Here is a 25,915-nt window from a genome sequence, read left to right on the forward strand (position 1 = left end):
AACTGTCGGAGGCGGGAGAATTAAACACGAAAACAACTGGACACTGAAGTACGAATTTCTCGGCAAGCGGGAAAATAAGCGCAAAGTTCAGGGACTCAATAAAAACGTTTAATTACACTTGAAAGACTTCGTACAGTGCAACAGTGAATGTTCGCTGTTAATATTCACAAGAGTCCACTGTATCAAATGTTAATTGCATCTGTATTTTTATTCCCCTGTGTCCTCCAATCCTCCCATCAGGTTTCCGGTCTTGTGCAGTCTCCAGAAAGTTTCTTCCAATTTGGCTACGGACCAATACATCAAAAATTCCAGCTGGTTCGGTCCATTGTCCTGGGAAAATGGAAGCCCATTCTCCCATCCCTACCAAGACATATTTTAACCACTCAAACCCAGTCCTTAAAATAGTAGATGGGAAAGTAGGGGCCAGGGGTCCCTTTAGTTTAAGAACATCATCCTTTAAAACTGTGTGTGTGTGTGTGTGTGTGAGAGAGAGAGAGAGAGACAGAGACAACAGGTGAAAGACTGACATACTGTACAAAAAAATATAGAACGAAAAAATTATGGATAAGTCTGGGAGGGAGAAACATTCTAAGATAGAAGCAGGAAACTACCTCCTACCCATGATACTTTACCCACTTTGCAATAGTGGGGAAGGACTGAAAACAAGTCTCTAGGGAAGGGAGGTGTGGCACTAAGAAAACCAGTCTCTAAAGGTCTCACTAGGAGTGAGATTAAAGAGAAATGAGGGACCCCTGGCTTCTATTATGTTGGTGGTTATTAGGGCAAAGGAGTTACTAAGAGCAGGAAGATGCAAAATGATCTCTGGGTGAAATACTTTGGATGACCATTTGTGAGTAGAAATTGGAGGACTCTTGACAAAGTGCAAGGAGAGAGAAACAAAAATAAGTGAAAGGGAACATAACTCTTAAAGGTAAGAGCCCAAGGTGGGCAGTGGTGGTGGTGAAGGAGAGAATTCAGATTCTGATCTGGCCTGGGGGGACAGAATGTGGGGCAGCCATAAGAAATATCAAGGCTTCAGGTAGCTAGCACCTTTCAAATTGGCACCATGGCCTTTCCCAGGGGGTGGGACCAATAAGAAAGTTTGAAGGGTCATCCAGGCCAGATGTCTCAAGTAGAAGTGACGGGTTTGATAGGCCTTCTTCTCAATCCATCTGCTGCATCTCTCCTCACCTGCCACACAGGCTTGGTAGAGGAAGTGTGTGTTGGGGGGAGGATGAGGCAGGGAAGAGGTGCTCATCATCTAACTCCTGAGAGCTTCAACAGGTAATCTTGGCAGTATCGGGCTGGTAAACGCGGTGGTCCTGGAATTGGGGAACTTCCTGACCCACTCTCTTTTTCACTCTTTCTCTTTTTTTCTTTACTCTCTTTTAAGCATTCCTCCAGAGGGTACCATGACTGGGATGATGCCTCACATCGGGGAGAAGGAAGGTTTCCCATCTCAGAGAGTCCCATTGTGAGACAACATCTGTTTCTGTGAGTCGCAGTGATTAGGGTATATATGTGTATGTCATGACTGCCTGGGGCTGAGAAGCTCGTTGCCCTGTCCTAGGTTTGGCTCAGCTGGTCGAAGGAGATACGCTGGGACGCACATACCCTTCAATCACATTCCAAACCAGCTACTCTCTAAACCTGACTTTACAGGGTAGTGCTCCAAGTCCAGTGTGCCCCAGACAGTCTGATCTACGTAGAGCTGTGTCCACTACTGTAGTCATGTGGGCTAGGGGAAAACAACAGCTTATATGTCCTGGGACTGCTTGGACTCAAGGGACTGGGAGGGACGGATAGGAACTGAGATTGAGGGAAAGCTACATTACATTTTCCCACCTGTCTGAGGAAGGGGTGGGCTCTGATTGCAGGACTGGTGCTTTAGCAGGACTAAGACAGTAGCTTGGTTAACAGAAAAATACACACACAAAATAAAGTATCAACATCTCTCTCCAACCTAATAACTCTCCAAAGAGAGGACGAGTGCTCTGGAGAACCAGAGGTTTTGCTGCTCCTACTCCCTGTGCAAAAGTGCCTGGCACCTTGCCCCCAGTGGCAGGGAAAAGCAGAGTAGTCTGGTGGGAAGCTCGGTCCCAAAAGAAAAACATACTACCCTAAGGGATGAAGCAAGAAAGGGCTGCTAGCAGCTGCTTGGAATCTGGGCTGAAAGCCCAAGAAGAAGAACCAGTAGCAGTGAGCAAGCTCTGTGTACAGCTCTTCTCAGGATCTCAGGGGTGCAGATGGAGGGAGAAGGGAGAGAAGGGTTAGCAGAGGATGGATGGAGTGGGATTGCAGGGAGGGTGGGTTTCCTTAGGGCAGGACTGAGTACCTGGACTAGTGAGGGAGCCCAGTTTGGCAAGAAAATTAAAAATAATGGGGGCAGGGGATCCAGGTGTGGAGCCTCTTCAGCAAGAGCAGTTCGAAGTCTCTGTCCCTGTCCCAGAGAGGCCACCTGGCCCAGGGCAGAGTTAGGTAGTGGTGGGGGCACTTGGAGAGGGTGCTATGGTCTCCTCTCTGCCCCCAGCGCATAGTGTGGGAAACAGCAGGCTTCTCTCCCCACCACTGGTTACCAGTGTCTTGAGTCCACCAGCTCAGGTCGGAGGCTGAGTTTCTTGAGGCTCTCGTAGCCCACCACAATAACAATGGTGGAGGGCGTGGCTGAGATGATTCTGGCAGAGAGTCCCTTCATGAGGCCCCAAGGCCCCTCTTCTGCCATCAGCTGTCGGAAGGTCAGGATGATGGAGTTCTTTCCCTCAACCTGGAAAAGTCAACACAGTGGAGGACCATGGAGTGTTTGACCAAGCAGTCAAAAAGCCCCTCTGCTTCATCTCCTCTGCCTTAGGCTGAAGTGGCAAGAATTAGACTTGGGAGTCAGAAGGCTGGATTCTGCTTCTGCAGGACAGATCAGCACAGTGACTGAGTAAGGACTTTGGTGCCAGACTGCCTGGTTGAATCTGCTCCCCAAGTGACTAACAGTATAACCTCGGGTAGTTTACTTAACACTCTGCACCCCAGTTCCCTCAAATATAAAATAGTGATAATAGTACCTACCCCCCGTGGTTGTTCTAAGCAGTAAACAAAAGAATACCTGTACATGCTGAGAACAGTGCCTGGTGGAGAGTAAGTATTCAATAGATGTTAGCTATTATTAATATCATTAGCTAGACCACATAGTGAGGGGTCTTTGGGCTGGGTGATTCTCTCTGGTCTCAGGGAGCCTGGATTAAATCACCTCTAAGAGCCTCTGCAGCTCTACCAGTGATTTTTTGTCTTTTTGCTATTTCTTGGGCTGCTCCTGCGGCATATGGAGGTTCCCAGGCTAGGGGTTGAATCGGAGCTGTAGCCACCGGCCTACACCAGAGCCACAGCAACGCAGGATCCGAGCCGCGTCTGTGACCTACACCACAGCTCGCGGCAATGCCGGATCGTCAACCCACTGAGCAAGCGCAGGGACCGAACCCTCAACCTCATGGTTCCTAGTCAGATTCGTTAACCACTGCACCACGACGGGAACTCCTACCAGTGATTTTGATTCTGATCATCTCAATCCCTTTGAGCCCCCATGGCTAGTGTCCTCCCCTCCAACCCTGCCATACCCCACACACCCTGTGGCCTGTCTTCCCTATCACACTGGAAGCCTGGTAAGGCAGGAATCTTTTCTCTCTTCTCTCTTAATTGTCTTGCCATCTTCTTCCCCCCCTACCCCATACATTGCCAGCAAACTACGCTCCTAGAGACCACACTACTCAGACCCTCAGCCGATGCAGGACAGACACTCTCCTTGTTATACTCCCTCCATTCTGTATGACCTTCACAAGGTGATCCCAGTTCTGTGACTAAGAACGTCACGCCATTCCCCTCTGCCTCCTTTAGCACCCTCCTTCACACTCCCTCATTCCCTTCATCCTCTCTAGAATTCTGACCACTGGCACTCCCCTAACCTCCACTTTTTCTGGGGTTTTTTGTTTTTTGTCTTTTCGTCTTTTCTAGGGCTGCACTCGTGGCATATGGAGGTTCCCAGGCTAGGGGTCTAATTGGAGCTGTAGCCACCGGCCTACACCACAGCTCACAGCAACGCCGGATCCCTAACCCACTGAGCGAGGCCAGGGATCAAACCCGCAACCTCAGGGTTCCTAGTCAGATCTGTTAACCACTGAGCCATGATGGGAACTCCTCCCCCAACCTCCACTTATCCAGCCACCTCAAGGCTACACCTTTTGTAGCCATGCCTCTGTTCCTCATACGTTCCAGCCTGGGAACTCCTCCAAGTAGAGACCTGTCCTTTCCCCTGAATCTCCTCATGGAACACCCAGAACAAGACTCAGGAGAGAATAAGGATAGAACCTGTGCACTTTATTATTTGCAAACCAAGCAGATGCCATTCATTTTCAAATGTGTGGGTTGGGAGGGACAGTCTTTCCTAGGAACAAATATACAGTTGACCCTTAGACAATATAGGTTTGAACTGCGTGCATGGATCCACTTACACGCAGTATCTTTTTTTCCAGTAGTTCACTATAGTACTATATGATTCTTAGGTGGGGAACCATGGATTCAGAGGGCCAATTATAAATTACACTCAGGTTTTCAACTGTGCCCTTGAACCTCATGTTTGTTCAAGGGTCAACTGTACCTAGATTTACCAGCCATTTCCATGGCAATATCCTGGTTATCAGGGAAGCTGACTTTACCTCGAACTTGCTAAGGTTATATTCCTTCCCTCTCGTTTTCACTGTAACTCAATGACCCCACTCTCCTGGACAGCTGTCCTCTTTGTTTTTCTTTTGCCTTTTAGGGCTGCATGGGTGGCATATGGAGGCTCCCAGGATAGGGCTCAAATCAGAGCTACAGCTGCCGGCCTACGCCACAGCCACAGCAACGCGGGATCCGAGCCGCGTCTGCAGCCTACACCACAGCTCATGGCAACGCCAGATCCTTAACCCACTGAGAGAGGCTAGGGATCGAAACTGCAACCTCATGGTTCCTAGCCGGATTCATTTCCGCTATACCACAACGGGAACTCCTGGATAACTGTCCCCCTAACCCAAACAATACATTCCTCTGTTCTCTCCACCTAAAACTTTATACAGCAAAACCTACCATTTGCATATTATACATCATCATTCAGACTCTATTTCCTTGGACTAGGTGCTATGAAACTGTCATTGAGCTGACTAAAGACAGGGACTATAATTTCTGGACAGTACCACTAAGGGTTTTGTCTGTATTTGTGCTGAGTTCATACATTCTATGAAAGCTATTCAAGAAGCTCTCTCACGACAGTTCAGGGGGTGGGGGGATGCACTGGGGTTGTGGGGTGGAAATCCTATAAAACTGGATTGTGATGATCACTGTACAACTATAAATGTAATAAATTCATTGAGTAATAAAAAAATTTTTAAAAAAAGCTCTCTCACTATAGAGAGCTCGTAGCTCAGTGAAAAAGCCAAACTCATGAAATTAACTAAAATCATATTTCCAGTAACCACAAACCTGCAAGGTAAGGAAAAGGTGGTTGATAAACTATGCTAATAGAATGAAAGGCTAGAAGAAAGAAGTGAGAATTCCTAGAGACATGGGCAAGTAAAGGAGTAGAGGTATGCAAGGTAGCAGACAGGATGAAAGAAATATTCTAGGCGGTTCCAAGGGCTCAGCTGGTTTCTGTAGATGCTAAGTTGTAACCACAAGGAAGAGGCTTGGATGACCAGGAGTGGCCGGCCGGACTGGAGGGCCATGACACAAAGCGGTCAGGGCAACACTGGAGGGCCCGAGGATCACGCTTCTAGTGGCTTATCTGGTGGGGGCTGGTAAAGACTGGTCTTACCTGCACTCGGGTTCGGATGACATCCATGGGGTTGGTGAGGATGGAAGCAGTGGCTGCTGCCAGAGGCCCTGAGATGGCTTGAAAGACAATGTGAGGGCACTCCTTAGGACAGAGGGACGAGAGCTGCTCTGGAATCAATGGAAAGACAATGCCTCAAGACATGCGGTACTCCACACACCCCCCTGCCACTTGGACCATTTGACCCAATGATGACAAACTCTCCATCCTTAGCAACCTTAGACCCCATAACTCCCATCTTTTCTTTCCTTTGCTTTCATTTGAACCAACAACAAAAAAGATACATCTCAGACCCTTTCCAGAAGTGATCTGGAACAGGACAAAATTCCTCTGGAGACAGAGATTTCAAAACCTCTTTGCCACACTGAGTGAAGTAAGTCAGAGAGAGAAGGACAAATTATCATAAGATATCACTTCTATGTGAAATCTAATAAAAAATGATACAAAAGAACTTATTTATAAAACACGAACAAACACAGATTTTAAAGCCAATCTTACGGTTACCATAGGTAAAACCTTTAGGAGGAGGAAAAATTGGGAGAGTGGGAAATAACAGATACACACTACTGTATAAAACAGATGTTTAATGAGAACCTACTGTATAGTACAGGAAAACTCACTCAATAATTTGTCTTTTTGCCATTTCTTGGGCTGCACCCTTGGCATATGGAGGTTCCCAGGCTCGGGTGAATTGGAGATACAGCCGCCGGCCTACACCAGAGCCACAGCAACACCAGATCCGAGCCTCGTCTGCGACCTACACCACAGCTCATGGCAACGCCAGTCCTTAACCCACTGAGCAAAGCCAGGGATCAAACTCTCAACCTCATGGTTCCTAGTCGGATTTGTTAACCACTGAGCCATGATGGGAACTCCAATAGTTTGGGTTTTTTTATTTTTTAAATTTTATTTATTTATTTAGTCTTTTTGCTATTTCTTTGGGCCGCTTCTGCGGCATATGGAGGTTCCCAGGCTAGGGGTCTAATCGGAGCTGTAGCCGCCGGCCTACGCCAGAGCCACAGCAACGCAGGATCCAAGCCGCATCTGCAACCTACACCACAGCTCACGGCAACACCGGATCCTTAACCCACTGAGCAAGGGCAGGGACCGAACCCGCAACCTCATGGTTCCTAGTCGGATTCGTTAACCACTGCGCCACGACAGGAACTCCTGGTTTTTTTTTTTAATTTATTTTTAAGGGCCTCACTTGCAGCATATGGAAGTTTCCAGGCTAGGGGTCAAATTGGAGCTACAGCTGCTGACCTACGACACAGCCACAGCAATGCCAGATCGAGCTGCATCTTTGACCTACATTACAGCTCACAGCAACACCGGATCCTTAACCCACTGAGTGAGGCCAGGAATCAAACCCTCGTCCTCAAGGTTCCTGTCATGGCTCAGTGGTTAACAAACTCGACTAGCATCCATGAGGATGCGGGTTTGATCCCTGGCTTTGCTCAGTGGGTTAAGGATCCAGCGTGGCCATGAGCTATGGTACAGGTCGTAGACATGGCTCAGATCCCAAGATGCTGTGGCTGTGGGATCTGACTGGATCCCTAGCCTGGGAACTTCCATATGCTGCAGGTGCAGCTCTAAACACCGCCCCCACAAATGCTGCTAATGAAGATGGAATAGTACCCATACTCACCCATTCCCAGCATCAATGGGAAGTTCACCTGCAGTTGAATTTTTTTGCTTTTCCCTCTCTGAAGGAGGGAGACAAGAGTTCTTTTTTTTGTTTTTGTTTTTTTGTCTTTTCTAGGGCCACTCCCATGGCATATGGAGGTTCCCAGGCCAGGGGTCCAATCGGAGCTGTAGCCTCTGGCCTACACCACAGGCACAGCAACTCAGGATCCAAGCCGCATCTGCGACCTATACCACAGCTCATGGCAACGCCAGATCCTCAACCCACCCAGCAAGGCCGGGGATCGAAACTGACACCTCATAGTTCCTAGTTAGATTCATTAACCACTAAGCCATGATGGGAACTCCTTCATTCATTTATTTAACAAAGATTTATTGAATGATTACCATGAGCCAGTCACCTTAGGCTCTGAGGATATAACAGTAAATAAAAGAGCCTCAAATCCCTGCCCTTATGAAATTTACATTCTAGTGGGAAAAGACAGACAACCAACAAATAAAAAGCAAAATATACAGCTATGTAAGAAGGCAATGTGTTAATTATAGATAAAAAAATAAAGTAGGAAAAGGAGATATGAAACGGCAAGGAAGAGGGTGAAGTTTGAGTAAGACCTAAAGGAGAGCATAAGCCTTATCGATCTGTGGAAAGAACTTTCCAAGCAGAGGTAATATCCTATGCAAAGGCCCTGAGGTCTTCAAGGGGGCAGCAAGGCCAGTATGCCTGGAATTGAATGAGTGACAGAAAGAACAGCAGTTGAGGTCTAAGAGGGAAGTCATTTAGGGCCTTGAAGCCATTGCATGGACTTTGGCTTTTATTCTGAGTGAGGACAAATGCAAAATAGATTCATCTTCTCAGAGGTTACCTCTAATTTTCTCTCTACAATTCAGTCACCATAATACCTAAATTTTTTTTCTTGAGGGAGGAGCAATATAGGGATATGGGATTAAGAAGTACAAACAATTTGGTATAAAATAAGCTACAAGGATATATTGTACAACATAGGAATATAGTAAATATTTTATAATAACTGTAAGTGGAATATATAACCTTTAAAAATTGTGAATCCCGGGAGTTCCCGTTGTGGTGCAGTGGTTAACGAATCTGACTAGGAACCATGAGGTTGCAGGTTCGATCCCTGGCCTCACTCAGTGGGTTATGGATCCAGCGTTGCCGTGAACTGCGGTGTAGGTCACAGACGCGGCTCGGATCCTGAGTTGCTGTGGCTGTGGCGTAGGCTGGTGGCTACAGCTCCAATTAGACCCCTAGCCTGGGAACCTCCATATGCCGTGAGTGCAGCCCTAGAAAAGGCAAAAAAAAAAAAAAAAAATTGTGAATCACTATATTGTACACCTATAACTTACATAATATTATATACCAACTATACTTAAATTAAAAAAAACTTTTTTCTTAGGGCTCTAGGTGCAGCATATGTAAGTTCCCAGGTTAGGGGTCGAATCGGAGCTGTAGCCACCAGCCTACACCACAGCCACGGCAACACCAGTTCTGAGCCGTGTCTACAGCTCACAGCAACATCAGATCCTTAACCCACTGAGCAAGGCCAGGGATCAAACTCTCAACCTCATGGTTCCTAGTCGGATTCGCTAACCACTGAGCCACAACGGGAACTCCGGGAACTCCTCAATTTTTAAAAAAGATAATTTTCTTCTCATGCTACTAGTTTTGGTAATTTACAGCCAAGCAACTAAAGGTAGGACGGTAGAAACTGGCAAGGCAGAAAACAAAGGCTTCTGGAGTTCCCATCATGGCTCAGTGGAAACAAATCTGACTAGCATCCATGAGGATGCAGGTTCGATCCCAGGCCTCGCTCAGAGGGTTGAGGATCCAGCATTGCCGTGAGCTGTGGTGTAGGCCGGTGGCTACAGCTCCAATTCGACCCTGGCATTGGAACCCCGGCCTTGGAACCCCGGCCTTGGACTCACCATATGCCACAGGTGTGGCCCTAAAAAGACAAAAACGAAAAACAAAAAGAAAGAAAAGAAAACAAAGGCTTTCTAAGTCCCAGGACGTGGCAGAATTCCTTAAGCCCTTCCGAAACCACCTCTCCCCTGATTTCTAATCACTTTCTTTTCCAGGGTCAGCAAAAAAAAACAGAAACAAAGTGAGGAGGCAGCTCCGCCTCAGAGGTGTCTTGTTTCTCCTGAGAAGAAAACATTTTGCAACCATTAGAAGCAGCATCTGGACTGGTACTGCCAGCCTCCTTGGGCCTGTCTGCACTGGCCCCCAAGCCTGCAAGCTGCAGCAGGATTCAGACTCCAATTCTATTCATGCACACATGTCATTTTCCTGTGGTTTAGGGAGAGGATGAACAAAGGCAAGTGGAAGGGAAAAAGCTCCATGTCTTTCCTTCTCCATTATTCATTCCACAAGCATTTATTTGGCATCTATTATCTGCAAGGTAGAAGATAAGCCCAGGCTGACTTGGTTTAAGACCCTGCTGGCTAAATGACTTTGGACAAGTGTAAATGAATATTGATTTATTTAATGCCTACTATGAAAATAGTAGACATACAATAGAAATGGACAGGGAAATACCAGGCACTATGAAAACAGTAGACATACAACAGAAATGGACAGGGAAATGCCTTCGTGGAATTTTCAGTCTAATTGAGAAGCTGAGCAGGAGTTGGGGATAAAATAATTACAAATTATGACAAGTGCTAGGAAGGAAACAAAGTGTTGAAAAACAGGAAGAGCCCTCTTTCCAATGAGTAAAGAAGTTTTCTTTGCAAAAGTGGCATCTAGCAGAGACAACACAAACAAGCAGAGGTTGGGGAGAGAATGCACAGTTGAGGAATATGCATTAACTGACCTCCTGCAGCATAGACTGTACATGGGGAAGCAGCGGGAGGTTTCACCGTAAAGGGAGGATGAAGCTGGGCTAAAGAGTTGGGATTTTACTCAGCAAGCAATGGGAGCCACTGAACTTTGCAACCAGGGTTTAAAGTTAATCCATTAGGGGAGTGCCCATCATGGCTGAGCTGTAACGAAGCCGACTAGGATCCACGAGGATGTGAGTTCGATCCCTGGCCTTGCTCAGTGGGTCAAGGATCTGGCGTTGCCATGAGCTGTGGTGTAGATCAGGTCCCGCGTCGCTGTGGCAAAGCTGTAGCTCCGATTTGACCCTTAGCCTGGGAACTTCCATATTTCTGTGAGTGCGGCCCTAAAAAGACAAAATAAATAAGTAAATAAATAAAATAAAATAAATAAATAAATGTAAAGTTAATCCATTAGGGAAGCGTGTGTAGATAGAAAGGAAGAGACTTGGATCTGCTAGAAGGCTGATTCAACGGTCCAGGAGGGTGGTAAGAGGGCATGGTTTCCAGGAAAGGTAGTGGGAATGGAGAGAAAGTTGGACAAGACAGTCCAGGGTCACCAGGACTAGGTGTGGGACCAGGGAGAGGAGTAGCCAAGCATAATGCCCAAGGCTTCAATCTCAGTGATTTAGAGAATAACATGGCCACTGACATGTGAAAGTAACTCAGAGGAGTTCCCTCATGGTACAAAGGGTTAAGGATCCGGTGTTGTCACTGTAGCAGCTCAGGAGGCTGCTGTGGTGCGGGTTTGATCCCTGGCCCAGGAACTTCCACCATGCCACAGGCATAGTCAAAAGAGAAAGCCATTTTGGGATGAAAAACTGTTAGTTGAATAAAACTTCAGATGTAAATGCATGCCTCCCAGTTGGAAGGCCCAAGAGTCAGAATGTCAGAACATCTGGACAGGTTAGTAGTTTGAGATCAGAAGTAGAGATTTTGGACATATTAGAAAAGGACGCTTCTAATTACAAAAGAGATCAAATGAAGAGAGAAGGGTGAAGACAGACTCCAGAGAAGATGTTCACACTTCCTAGAAGTTTCTCTAACATTAAGACTACCAGCATCTATTCAGGAAGAATCTGATCCATAGGGGTGGGGTGGAGTATCTGAATTCTACCAAATACAACAGATGAAAGACTGTTAAACAGAAGAAGAGATAGAGCTACCAAAATAAAAAATTACAATTAGGAAAAATAGAAGAACGAGAAAAGTATGGTACCACAGAAACAAAATGGGTATCGGTTAGGGAATCATTACAAAATTTGGTCAAAGTTCTAGATGGGCTAGGAGCCAGCGGCAGGGACTAGGGAGGTTGCCAGCACAGGCTGCCCTAACTAGAATCTGGTAACTACCCAAAGCTGTGGACGTCGAAGGGTAGCAGACACACACACACACACACAGGTCCTGCTCTGGACAACTTGCTTTGTCCTTTCAGAAGGAAATCTGGCAGTATGTTTATTGAGGCCCTCAAAAATGTTATGTTTTGGGGAGGTCCCGTCGTGGCACAGTGGAAACGAATCTGACTAGGAACCATGAAGTTGCGGGTTTGATCCCTGGCCTTGTTCAGTGGATTAAGGATCCGGCATTGCTGTGAGCTGTGGTGTAGGTCGCAGACGTGGCTTTAATCTGGCGTTGCTGTGGCTCTGGCGTAGGCTGGCAGCTTACAGCTCTGATTAGACCTCTAACCTGGGAATCTCCATATGCTGCAGGTGCGGCCCTAAAAAAATTACGTTTTGGGAGTTCCTGCTGTGGTGCAGTGGAAATGAATCTGACTAGTATTCACGGGGATGCAGGTTTGATCCCTGGCCTCGATTAGTGGGCTAAGGATCCGGCATTTCCATGAGCTATGGTATAGGTTGCAGATGTGGTTTGGATCTGGTGTTATTGTGGCTGTGGTGTAGGCCGGCAGCTACAGCTCTGATTCGACACCGAGCCTGGGAACTTCCATATGCCAGGGGTGTGGCCCTAAAATCAGGGGGAAAAAAATTATGTTTTGACCCAGGAATTCTATTTTTGGGAAATACTTAACAAGTAATGACTTGTGGACAAAAATACATCATAGGAGTAGAAAGGTTCAAGATTGTATCACATCTTGAACTTAATACTGAAGAAAGGCATGCAACTCAAAAGCTCACTATTACTCATTGATTTCATCTTTAAATCCCATGGATTCTGCCCCTCCCCACCTTCCAATTCACTGCCAACATAATTTATGTTCTACAGTCATATACCTTACTTGTCTGATTCCCTCCACTATAATATTAGTTTTTTGAAGGCAAGAATCATGTTTTATTCATCTCTGAATCCTCTTAGATTCAAATGTTTGCTATAGGAGTTCCCACTGTGGCGCAGTGGTTAATGAATCCAACTAAGAACCATGAGGTTGTGGGTTCAATCCCTGGCCTCGCTCAGTGGGTCAAGGATCCGGCATTGCCGTGAGCTGTGGTGTAGGTCGAAGATGCGGCTCGGATCGCGCGTTGCTGTGGCTCTGGCGTAGGCCGGCAGCTACAGCTCCGATTAGACCCCTGGCCTGGGAACCTCCATATGCCGCGGGAGCAGCCCTAGAAAAGGCAAAAAGACCCCCCCCAAAATTTTTTTTTTTGCTATAGGAATGGCCCATTTTCCCATTAAATCCCATTCCAACATGCAGAGAACAGCACCTCAGTCCCATTAGTAACCCATCCTCTGCCCCATTGTCCTGTCCCCTGCTTACCTGCATAGAAGTGATAGAAGGGCCACCAGACAGCACTGTTTGGGATGTAAGTAAGCAGTGAGGCCACATAGCCTCGGTAGAAGCCACGAAGTCCATCGGCCCGCAGGATCTGCCTGATGATGTCCTTGGTTTGGCCAAAGGCAACTACCCCTTGTCCCTCTGGATTCCCTCGCACTTGGAAACGGCCCATTTTCTCACCCTTGCGCTGCATCATGAGGTGCTGGGAGACCACATCAATGGGCACCGTGATGCTCTGAGCTACAAGCGAGGCCGAGCCACCGGCCACCAGTGATTTGACTGTGTTGCTCTGGCTGTAGTCAGCTACGAACTTCCGGGTGAGCTCATAAGTGGTGACGTAGCACTGGCCAGATATGAGGGTGAAGGTGTTGACCAGGAATCCCCGGTAGAGGCCAGCCACACCATCTGCCCGTAGGATCTTGATGAAGGCGTCAAAGGTCCCATGGTAGAGGCTCTTGCCTTTTTGAACCTGCAGCCGAGTGCGGATGAGGGTGAATGGGTAGACACTGACGCGGATCATCATTGTCATTGCCACACCAAACACATAGAACTTCTTCTTGTCCAGGTGTTCCCACTCGATGATCTGGATGTTACGTTTGTCCTCCATTGTGCCCGAAGACCTGGGGATTTGAGCACAGAAGAGGGAATGTGAAGGAAATCAGAATTCACGCTTTCTCCTCCTGGCTGGGCACTGAAACTCCATTCTTAGACTTCATCTCCTAAGAGACGGGGTGCACTACTCACCTCCCCAGAGCTTAGACATCACCCATGCTGGCTCTGCCAACCCCTGCCTGAATCTTCCTTCACAGATCAGGATCCTGCCCCCTTCTCTCTCCTTTACCTGTCCATCCTGATTCAGGTACCCTCATCTGAAAACTGTTCCTCAATTCAGTGACTCCCCTGGCCCCATTCCCACCTCACTCCCTCCCCCCAGGTTATCAGATCATTTATTCTGGTCTGTCTGCCTCTGCCCAGGCCCTGGTGTCATGGCCCATTCTCCGTTTCCTTCCCTGGCTCACCCAGACAGCTCAGGATGCTGTGGACAAACTGACCACCTGCAGGATGCAAGGCTTTTATGTGGCCTAATGGGATGTCACTAAGTGACATCCAGGAAGTACTGCATTTTTGTCTCTTTTTTTGGGGGGGGGGTCTTTTTAGGGCTGTACCCACAGTATATGGAAGTTCCTGGGCTAGGGGTTGAATGGGAACTGCAGCTGCCAGCCTATAACACAGCCACAGCAATGTGGGATCCAAGCTGAGTCTGCAACCTACATCACAGCTCTTGGCAATGCTGGATCCTTAATCTACTGAGCAGAGTCAGGGATCAAACCCGCATCCTCATAAATACCGGTTGGGTTCCTTACCACTGAGCCACAATAGGAACTCCTGGAAATGCTTCACTTTTGATACTCCTGGGCCTACTGAGGAAGCATGACCTTTGGCCTTTGAACCTCAGCAGGGTGCCTCTTTTATCACCATTTACCAGCTGACTCACCTTACTTTATTTTTTGGTTTCCTGTGCTGGCCCCTCTGAGCTCCCGGGACCCATGCTCACTACATTTATATTTTCTCCAATCTGCATTAGAAGAAAGTGGGGGAAGAAGGCAAGTAGGGCTTTCACTCCACAGGGCACCCCCATCCCCCTGCACTCCCTTCCCTCCAGTGAAAGGAGTTAGAATGTCAGGAATAAGCCAAAGGTCAGAGTCCTCTTTGGTTATTAGATAACTCACTCTAGAGAAAGAAAAGAACCAAAACAAGCACCTGAAAACTATGTAGTTCCCCTGAAGAGTCTTAAGAATTACAGGGAAGAGAACTTGCTTGACCCCTTTCATCCCTAAGCATATAAATCATAACCTCAGCCCTAGATAATGAAGGGAGATTCAAGGGACAGAGAAGATACACAGACGTAGCCTTCGAAAAACTCAAGGAGACACAGCATCCCTCTGGGGAATGGATGTGAGCTACAGATATAAACCAGGGCAAATTAATGTACATGTGGCCCTCATGTTAAGTGTATCCACTGACTAAAGTTTCAAACAAAACTAATAAGCTTACCATTGTAACAACTGTATTAAGTCAGGACCTTCTAACTTAAGAAATGTCAGGAGTTCCCGTTGTGGCACAGTGGAAACGAATCTGACTAGGAACCATGAGGTTTCAGGTTCGATCCCTGGCCTCACTCAGTGGGTTAAGGATCTGGTGTTGCCGTGAGCTGTGGTGTAGGTCGCAGACTCGGCTTGGCTCCCGAGTTGCCTAGGCCGGCAGCTATGTCTCTGATTAGACCTCTACCCTGGGAATCTCCATATGCCACAGGAGCAGCCCTAGAAAAGGCGAAAAGACAAAAGTAAATAAATAAATAATTAATTTAAAAAATAAAAATTAAATAAAATAAATGTCAAATGAGAGGACATCCTATATTGGACATATGCTTAGCAACAATGCAATTTTCAGATTGTATAAGTCACAGACGCGGCTCAGATCTGTCATTGCTGTGGTTGTGGCATTCACCAGCAGTGGCAGCTCTGATTCAACCCCTGGCCTGATTCACATGCCATGGGTGTAGCCATAAAAAGACAACTCTTGGAGTTCCTGTCATGGCTCAGTGGTTAACAAATCCAACTAGGAACCATGAGGTTGTAGGTTCAATCCCTGGCCTTGCTCAGTGGGTTAAGGATCCGGCGTTGCCATGAGCTGTGATGTAGGTTGCAGACGCAGTTCGGATCCTGCGTTGCTGGGTCTCTGGCGTAGGCCTTTGGCTACAGCTCCGATTAGACCCCTAGCCTGGGAACCTCCATATGCCGGGGGGTGGCGGGAGAGGCGGGAGCGGCCCTAGAAAAGGCAAAAAGACAAAAAAAAAAAAAAAAAAAAAAAACAACTCTTAGTAATTCCCTGATGGCTCAGTGGGTTGAGGGTCCAGCACCGTCACTGCCCTGGTGTGAGTTTAATCCCTGGCCCAGCAACTTCCACATGCCATGAGTGGCAAAAAAAAGGACAACTTAAGAGAGCTGAAACATTCAGAGACCCAGTGAGCAAACCCAGTGCTATTGCCTTACAAACCTCATGCCAAGTGTACAACCAGAGTTCATCCTCAACCACCTTCTCCAACCAAAGGTCCCAAGCAGCCTAAGCAGCTTCTTGGTTTACCATAGAGGTCAGTGGGAAAGCAAGGTTAGCTTTTTGGAATTCTCAGAGCTGGACTGCATCACTTTTATTAAAGTACAAACAACCTTCAGTGCAAACTGAGTACATTGAGTGAACTGAGGGAAAACTATAGCTTCAAGATGAGGCACAGGTGAGGCATGTGTAACCAAGATAGGCTTCCTGGAGGAGGACAAAGCAATCTGAATGGAGGAACACATGTGGACAGTGAAAGGATGAGAACAATGGCTTGAAATAACCAGGTTGATGAGAATGGAGAATCTAGGCTGAAGTAAATGAGCCAGAGACGGGGTTCTAGGAGACCTCCTAGAACATGGATGTGCCACTTGCTGTGGGCAAAAGTGGCCTTTCCTCCAGCCTCAGCCTAGGACACCCACCAAGTCCAGCAAGGCAGTCTTCTCCTTTGAGGCCCTTCAAGATAAGGGGATCACTGTATCACTGACAAACAGGGTGTTTGTCATCCAGGGTCCCAAGGTCATGTGTCCATTTCCACTGAGAAATGAGAGAAAGAGAGACACTAGGATTTACTGAATACCTATTACCTCACATGACCCTTACAACTTAAACTGTGTACAATTTGACACTTGTGCTAAATGAGGAAACACAGGCACAAATAGGTTAAAAGGAACAGACTCAAGGTCACAGAGTTGGTCGGTGGTGGAAGTGGGATATGAGCCAAGTTTTTGCCCCTACTCCATCATGCTCTCTACCCCAGGGGAGTTGAAGAGTTCCAACACAAATCACTCTGCTCAGTCTAAAGCCAAGTCATTCCCACCCCTGGGCGGCAGGATTAAGGCCCTTGAGACTACCGGTCACCCAGGGGTGAAGCATAAGATCCTGGCTCTGCAGTTGCCCAAGGATTTCTCTCAGCTCTGCTCCAGAGAAACCAAGAGCTGCCTCTGCTTTCCCAGGGTGCTTGATGAGTAAATTGAGCTGAGTGGCTGGGCGGGTCCATTGTTGCCACAGGACAAATACTGCAGGGCTCAAGCAGGAGAGCCTCCTGCTGGGCTCATGGATCGTGCGTGCTAAGCAGGGCAAAGAGGCAGAGTGACAGAAGACGCTGTTCCAGGACCTGGTTTTGTTTCTCAACCTGCCAAACTGAATGACAGAGTACCAACATCTCCTGATGAGAAATCCTACCGCAGCACCCAAAGCCCCATTTCTCACTTTCTGCCTTCTCTCAACAGGTGCCAGTCTGTTTTAAATTCCCCAAAAATGGAGTTCCCGTCATGGTGCAGTGGAAATGAATCTGACTAGGAACCCCTAGGTTGCAGGTTCGATTCCTGGCCTCGCTCAGTAGGTTAAGGATCCCGCATTGCTGTGGCTGTGGTGCAAGCCAGCGGCTACAGCTCCAATTAGACCCCTAGCCTGGGAACCTCCATATGCTGTGGGTGTGGCCCTAAAAAAGACAATAAATAAATAAATAAATTCCCCCAAAAAGAAGAGAGGACTCTCCATGGCCAAAACAGGAAACTTCTACCATTGCCATGATGACACAAGAAGCCACTACGGAGTTCCCGTTGTGGCGCAGTGGTTAACGAATCCGACTAGGAACCATGAGGTTGAGGGTTCGGTCCCTGCCCTTGCTCAGTGGGTTAATGATCCGGCGTTGCCGTGAGCTGTGGTGTAGGTTTCAGACACGGCTCGGATCCCGCGTTGTTGTGGCTCTGGCGTAGGCCGGTGGCTATAGCTCTGATTCGACCCCTAGCCTGGGAACCTCCATATGCCGCGGGAGCGGCCCAAAGAAATAGCAAAAAGACAAAAAAAAAAAAAAAAAAAAGAAGCCACTAAGGGTCATACCATAGAAGGATGAGACTCTACAGTTGAAGGGGAAGGCACTGCACCCACCACTTCTACCCCCTTGAAAGGTGCAGCTGCTCTTAAAGTTGGGATCTCAACCTGTTCTTTGTCACATAACGTGCAAACTTCCTGCTGGAATAACAAAACCAGTTCCTTGTATTTCACCCTCTGGAAAATCCTCCTTGCAGATACTCATATGCTAACTTCCTTCAGCATTGCCTTCTGCCCAACTTTTTTTTTTTTTTTTTTTTTTTTTTTGCTTTTTAGGGGCCACACCCTTGGCCTATGGCAGTTCTCAGGCTAGGGATCAAATTGGAGCTACAGCTACTGGCCTACATCACACCCACAGCAACAAGGGATCCGAGCCTTGTCTGTGACCTACACCACAGCTCACAGCAACGCCAGAACCTTGACCCACTGAGCAAGGTCAGAGATCAAACCTACGTCCTCATGGATACTAGTTGGGTTCATTAACTGCTGAGCCACAGAGTTAATTCCTGCTCAACTTCTTTATGGCTCTTTCCCAGACCCTTATGTATTGTGTGTAGGGCTTCAATTCTGAATTTTCCCCCATTTTTTCACAGGCCTCAATCACAAAGGTTAAAGTGCCTCATATGAAGACCCAATAGATGACCCAGGATGTCCCGAAGTCATCAAATGAGATGTCAGAGGCAAAGGCCCTGCTGCTGAGACCACCAGAGGGAAGGAACAAACTGGCCTAGATAAGCACACTTCCTCTCCACTTCAATTCTTCATGTACCAGAAAAACCTATACCAGACTATTCACTAGGTTCTGAGTCACCTGGAAGGCAAGGTCATTCAATGAGAAGAACATTAGTGGTCAGGAGTTCCTCCACTTCCATTACTTACTAGTAGGACTGGAACTAAGTCACTTCTTTAAAATTCAATATCCTCATCTATGATATAGAGCTAATAAAGCCTGCCACAGCTATATAACAGTGTGGTGCAACTCACATGTGCTAAAATATGCAAAGCCATTTTTATTAACAGCAAAGCACTTCCATCATTGCAGAAATTTCTATTGGACAGTGGTGCTCTAAATCCTTGCTACTCAGAGTGGTGCACAAACCCGCAACACTGGCATCACCTGGGAGCTTGTAGAAATACAGAACTTCAGGATGCTCTGTAGACTTGCTGAATAAGAACCATTTTCACAAGATCTCTGGGTGATCAATATGTATATCAGAGTTTGGAAAAGTATTGCCTTAAACATTAAGGATTGTCAGTATTCTAACAATAACAACTACTCTAGGAGTCCACGACCACTATGACTACATTAAGAGCCCTCTGATTCCATCCTGACTTGTCCCCAGGACTGGGCCCAATGCTGACTAATAGACTCATTCAGTTCTTTTCAGTCAACAACATTCACCAAATCAAATCATCTGTCTACAGCTCCTGACAAGACACCTATGAGGTCTGGTTCCCACTTCTGTGCTGGGATCAAGATCTTTGCTTCCTCCTTCTGTTCCTCTGTTCTTCTTACTGCATCTCCATCAAGGCTCTGCATCCTGAGAGCTATCTACCTTAGGAACGTGAATATATTTACATGCTCGCCCACCTGTCCTAAAGAACATGCATTTCCTTAGGGAAGGTTCTGGGCGTGCCTCCAACCCCTCCCTTCAAGGTAATCTCCCCCCAGGACAGGAGGAGATTCCCACTCAACCTTCCTTTGGTCTTCCATAGGTGCCCACGTGATCTCTCATGACAGACATCACACGACAATCCTCTTCACCTACTGCACATGACACCCCCTTTAAGTAGCTTCTGTCCTGACCCCCGAAACTGCCGCCTTTAGATCCTGGACATGCCCCTAGCCATGTCTCTGGCCATGCTTCTTTCGCTGTCGGCGAACCCCATGCTCCTCCGATAGGAAGAGATGCGTCGCTGGAGTCATCCCTCATTCCCAAAACTGCGCGGCGGGTTCCCAGTAAATTGCTGCCGTGCACTGCAGGCAACCGCTGCCTCCCTGACAGGTCTCGGTACTAGGAGACCTTAGTCCTTAGGCACCTCAAGCCGGTGATTTCGTACCTTCTCAGTTCAGGGCGGTTCTGCCGCGTCTGAGGCAAACTCCCAGAGCGGACCTCTAGGCCGCAGCTCCCACTCTATCCTCTGTTCCCGGCAACTGACGGCCTCCGGTCGCATCTTCCTCCATCTCGACCGGGATCCCGGTACTGCCGGAACCGGAAATTGGGACACTGTCACTCCCGCCCCCTGCAGGGGGCGGGGATGAACGGTGGGCAACTGCACCAATGACGTTCTGAGTCTTTAGCCTCGCCCCCCGCCTCCGCAGCAAAGGCGGAAGGTCCTGGTAGCCATCTTGAATTTGGGCAGAGGCCACGCCTTCTTTAGCCCCTTCTTCTACAGCGCATGCGTGTTCTTTCGAATTCGTGGAAATTGGGTCGCGGCCACTTCTTGAAGGTCTTGTTCCCAACGGGTCACCTTGCGTTTCAAGTCTCCTGGAATCCTTAAGTTAAAATCTCATCTAATTTTTGTGTAACTTTTCTCATCTACAGAACCAAAACAGGCCAATGTGCAGCAGGAAGGACTAAGTTTAGATTTTGGAGACTTGGGAACTCAAAACTACAGGAATAGGGAACATCCTGGAGATGGAGTGATCTCTTCTTGCTTTATAACTATTTGTTAATACATGGATTTAAAAGAAGAGGCGGTGGGAGTTTGGGGTTAGTAGATGCGAACTACTACATTTAGAATGGATAAGCAAAGAGGTCCAGCTGTATGGCACAGGAAACTATATCCAGTCACCCTTGATAGAACATGATATAAGTTGACGAAAAGAATATATATATATCTGAGTCACTTTGCTGTACAGCAGAAATGGACAACATTTATATCAACTATAATGAAAAAATATATAATAAATAGGAAAAAAAAATAAAAAGAGGCAGAGCCCTTTACAGGAGGGACTGAGAAGGCTAGGTTTGGAGAGTCAATTCATTTCAAAATAGATATTTCTATAACTCAACAACAAAAAGACAGACAACCCAATTTTTTTTTTTTTGTAAATGTGCAAAGGACTTTAATAGATGTTTCTCCAAAGAAGATGGATAATAAGCACATAAAAAGATGCTCAACATCATTAGTCATTAGGGAAAAACAAATCAAAACCATGAGATCCCCACTGCACACCCACTAGGATGGCTAAAATTAAAGCAAGCAAGCAAGCAAATGAGAACCTAGAAAGTGACAAGTGTTAGCAGGGATGTGGAGAAACTGGAACCCTGACGTTGCTGGTGGGAATGTAAAATGGTGCAGTTGCTGTGGAAACCAGTTTGATCATTCCTCAATGTTAAGCAAAATTGCTATATGACCAAGCATTTTCACTCTGAATATATACCCAAAAGAGCTGAAAACAGGTGTTCAAACAAAAACTTGTACACAGGAGTTCCTGCTGTGTTGCAATGGGATCAGTGGCATCTCTGGAGCTCAGGGACATGTGTTTGATCCCCAGCAAGTTAAGGATCCAGTGTTGCTGCAGCTGGTAGCCTAGGTCACAGCTGCGGCTCAGATCTGATCCCTGACCCAGGAACTCCATATGCCAAGGGACCGCCAAAAAAGAAAAACAAAAAACAAATAAACAATATTTACACACACAGATTCATAACAGCACTATTCACGATAGCCAAAAAGTAGAAACAAATGGTGACCTAGCTATACAATGGACTATTACTCAGCCATGAAAAAGGAATGAAAAATTGATATGTACTGCTGTGTGGATGAATTGTGAAACTGTTATGCTAAGTGAAATAAGCCAGACACAACAGTCACATATTGTGTAATTTCATTTAGATGAAATATGCGGAATAGACAAATCTATTTAGATAGCAGATAAGTGGATCGATTAGTGATTGCCAGGGACTAGGAGGAGGAAGAATGGGGACTGACTGCAGAATTTCCTTTTGGAGTGATTAAAGTGTTCTGGAACTAGGTAGTGGTGATGATTTACAACATTGTGAATGACAATGTCACTAATAGTAAATTTTTTTTGGTCTTTTTAAGGCCTCACCCGTGGCACATGGAAGTTACCAGCCGACGGGTCAAATTGGAGCTGTAGTTGCTGGCCTGTGCCACAGCCACAGCAACGTGGGATCCAGGCCATGTCTGTGACCTACACCACAGCTCACGGCAATGCTAGATCCTTAACCCACTAAGTGAGGCCAGGGATCAAACGTGCATCCTCACAGATACTAGTCGGATTCATTAACCACTGAGCCATGACAGGAACTCCCTCAATGTTAGTAAATTTTATGTTGTGTATATTTTACTACAATTAAAGAATTTGATACCTCTAGGGTCGATCTCTCCTGAACTCCAGATTTGTGTTAACAATAGCCTCAAAATATCTAGTGGGCATTTCAAACTTAGTGTGATAGTTTTATATCAGTCTGGCTAGGCTCTTGTACCTTGCTACTACTAATAGGTGTTGCTGTGAAGGTATTTTGTAGGTGTGGTTAACATCTACAATCAGTCCACTTTAGGTAAAGTATACTTTAATAATGTGGGTGGGCTTTATTCAGTCATTTGAAAGGCCTTTAGAGCAACACTGAGGTTTCTCTGGGAAGAAATTCTGCATCGAGACTGCATGATCTGGGGCGTGTGGGAAAAATAAATTAAGAGTTTGGGATTAACATATACACACAGTTATACGTAAAATAGATAAACCACAAGGATTGTATAGCACAGGGAACTATAGTCTATATCTTGTAATAATCTATAATGGGAAAAGAATCTGAAAAAAAAATGTATACACATATACACAACTGAATCACTGTTGTACGTCTGAAACTAACACAATATGGTAAAATTAACCATATTTCAATAAAAATGGTAAAAAAAAATCTAAAAATAAATTTTTAAAAAAAGACTGCAGAAGGGAGTTCCCGTTGTAGTTCAGCAGTTAATGAACCCGACTAGCATCCATGAGGATGAGGGTTCAATCCCTGGCCTTGCTCAGTGGGTTAAGGATCCGGCATTGCCATGAGCTGTGGTGTAGCTTGCAGATGCGGCTCTGATCCCCCACTGTTGTGGTTCTGACGTAGACCAGTGGCTACAGCTCCAATTGGACCCCCAGCCTGGGAACCTCCATATGCCGTGGATGCGGCCCTAAAAAGGCAAAAAAAAAAAAAAAAAAAAAGACTGAAGGAGTTCCCATTGTGGCTCAGTGGGTTAAGAACCCTATTAAGTGTCCATGTGGAGAGATGCTTGTTGGATCCCTAGCCCCATTTAGTGGGTTAAGGATCCAGCATTGCTGTGAGCTGTTGTACAGGTCACAGAGGAGGCTTGGATCATGTGTTGCTGTGCCTGTGGTGTAGGCCGGCAGCTGCAGCTCTGATTTGACCCATAGTGTGGGAACTTCCATATGCTGCAGGTGTGGCCCTAAAAAAACAAAAAGTATAGCATCAGCCCCAATGTTCATAGCAGCACATTTGACAATAGCCAAGAAATGGAAGCAACCTAAATGTCTATTGATAGATGAATGGCTAAAGAAGATATGGTACATAGATACAATGAAATACTTCTCAGCCATAAAAAAAAAAATCAAATAATGCCATTTTCAGCAACATGGATGGACATACAGAGTATCAGACTAAGTGATGTAAGTCAGACAGAGAAAGAAAATAATCATATGATATCACTTATATGTGGAATCTAAAATATAATGCAGGCCTCTCGCCCCTCACCAGTCGCTTCTGGCCTCCCGCCTTCTGAGACAGTCCATGCTTGTGTATCTCCAAGGCCGCTGTCTTGCCTTTTGAGACAGCCCACACTTGGTCTCTCTCTCAGTAAATCTACTTCTTAACTTCCTACCTATCACTTTGCTTCTTGATGAATTCCTTCTGTGCTGAGACACAAAGAACCTGAACTTCAGTAAGTCCTGGGATAAGTTCCTGGGCCTGGAATCAAATCCAAGCCAGAGCTACAACCTACAGTACAGCTGTGGCAACACCAGATCCTTGACCCACTGAGCCAGGCCAGGGATCGAACCAGTGCTTCCACAGAGATGAGCTGGCCATTAACCCTCTGTGCCACAGGAGAACTCTGGGAATACTAAAACCCCACCAGATGGAAGACGTTAACTGTCTGATGACCATGAGCATGTGACCCCTACACCTACTGGAGCCAGAAGATTTTTTTTTTTTTATGTCTTTTTAGGGCCTCAACCCCAGCATAAGGAGGTTCCCAGGCTAGGAGTCAAATCGGAGGTGCAGCTGCCGGCCTATGCCATAGCCACAGCAACGCCAAGATCTGAGCCTCGTCTGCAACCTAAACCACAGCTCACAGCAATGTCGGATCCTTAACCCACTGAGCAAGGCCAGGGATCAAACCCCTGAGTGAGGCCAGGGATCAAACCCCTGCAATCTCATGGATACTAGTTGGATTTGTTTCCACTGACCTACAACTGGAACTCCAGGAGCCTGAGGATCGCAGATGTTAACCCCTGTGATACCCTACTTGTTACCTCATCCTCAAATAGCCAGAGAATTATGTATGAACTGATCATGCACCTTGCAACCCTCTCCTTCACCTTGACTTTAAAAATGCTTCCCTGAGGAGTTCCCATTGTGGCTCAGCGGTAACAAACCCAACTCGTATCCATGCGGACTCATGTTTGATCCCTGGCCTCTCTCATTGGGTTAAAGATCTGGCGTTGCCATGAGCTGTGGTGTAGGTTGCAGTCCCGGCTCAGATCCCTCGTTGCTGTGGCTGTGATGTAGGCTGGCAGCTGTAGTTCTGATTTGACCCCTGGCCTGGGAACTTCCATATGCTGTGGGTCCAGCCCTAAAAAGAAGCCCCCCTACCCCCCGCAAAAAAAAAAAATTAATTAACTGGCCCCTAACTCTTCATGGGAGGTTAGAGAAGGAGCCACAGAAAGTATGCTGTTCTAGGTAGGAGATATAGTGTGCCCAAAGGAAACTTACTGTTAGTTCCTCTAGGCAGAATGTCTATTCATCTCTTTGTCATCAAGGCCTGGACTAGTGCTAGGCACACGGTAAACCAGTAAACCGAAGCTGTAGTGTTTACATGTGAATGGAGGAGCTGGAGGCAAGCCATGCGGTTCCAAGGGGGATTTTTTTTTTTTCTTTTTTTCTTTTTAGGGCTGCACCCGGGGCATATGTAAGTTCCCAGGCTAGGGGTCGAATCGGAGCTGTAGCCACCGGCCTGCACCACAGCCACAGCAATGCAGGATTCGAGCTGCATCTGCGACCTATACCACAGCTCATGGCAACGCCGGATCCTTAACCCACTGAGCAAGGCTAGGGATCGAACCCAAAATCTCATGGTTCCTGGTTAGATTTGTTAACCACTGAGCCATGACGGGAACTCCTATATTCCTTTTTTTTACAGCTGCACTTGCAGGGTATGGAAGTTCCCAGGCTAGGGATCTAATCAGAGTTGCAACTGCCCGTCTACACCACAGCCACAGCAACTCGGGATCCGACCACATATTCGACCTACGCTGCAGCTCACGGGAACGCTGGATCCTTAACCCACTGAGTGAGGCCTGGGATCGAACCCGCATCCTCACGGACACTACGTCAGGTTCTTGACCCTCTGAGCCACAACGGTAATGCCGTGTTTACGTTCTTTGGTTGGTTCTAAGAAACTCATGAGTGATACAGACAGTGAGTGCTGGGGAAATTTTAGGAAAGGCTAATCAGCCAGGACTGGGGCAGCCTGAGAAGAAGGCACAGACTGAACCTTAGAGGGAGATGGGGAAAGAGGACATTTCAGAGTGATGTTAGCAGGAGGCAGAGAAGGGAAGGAAAGAAAGGGTGGCATTTCAGGAGCCTCTAGGTCACTCGGATAAAGAGGTCCAGCAGGCTTGGCCTTGTACTAGCTGGAGCACAGGAGAA

General features: G+C 46.8%; 1 protein-coding gene across 2 annotated transcripts; it reads right to left on the reverse strand.

The window, feature by feature from the left end:
- On the reverse strand, positions 87 to 20,237 carry SLC25A44 (solute carrier family 25 member 44). Of its 2 annotated transcripts, XM_013996984.2 has the most exons (5): positions 20,070 to 20,237; positions 16,595 to 16,709; positions 13,041 to 13,678; positions 5,831 to 5,958; positions 95 to 2,764 (listed from the first exon to the last, which is right to left on the reverse strand). In XM_013996984.2, exons 3-5 carry the CDS (start codon positions 13,663 to 13,665, stop codon positions 2,573 to 2,575), a joined length of 945 nt encoding a protein of 314 aa, XP_013852438.1. In that variant the 5' UTR covers positions 13,666 to 13,678; positions 16,595 to 16,709; positions 20,070 to 20,237; the 3' UTR covers positions 95 to 2,572. The 2 variants fall into 2 exon arrangements, with proteins under 2 accessions (XP_001928089.1, XP_013852438.1); XM_001928054.5 differs by lacking the exon at positions 16,595 to 16,709 and having other exon boundaries at positions 87 to 2,764; positions 20,070 to 20,236.

This window comes from Sus scrofa, chromosome 4 (genome assembly GCF_000003025.6).
Source record: "Sus scrofa isolate TJ Tabasco breed Duroc chromosome 4, Sscrofa11.1, whole genome shotgun sequence".
NCBI classification, from domain to species: Eukaryota; Metazoa; Chordata; class Mammalia; order Artiodactyla; family Suidae; genus Sus; species Sus scrofa.

Coding starts and splice junctions, on each gene's coding strand:
- SLC25A44 (XM_001928054.5), bottom strand. CDS start 13,665: ATGGAGGACAAACGTAACATCCAGATCATCGAGTGGGAACACCTGGAC. Junction 5,959..13,040: donor CTTCTATCACTTCTATGCAG/GTAAGCAGGGGA, acceptor CATTGATTCCAG/AGCAGCTCTCGTCCCTCTGT. Junction 2,765..5,830: donor TCATCCGAACCCGAGTGCAG/GTAAGACCAGTC, acceptor TGACTTTTCCAG/GTTGAGGGAAAGAACTCCAT.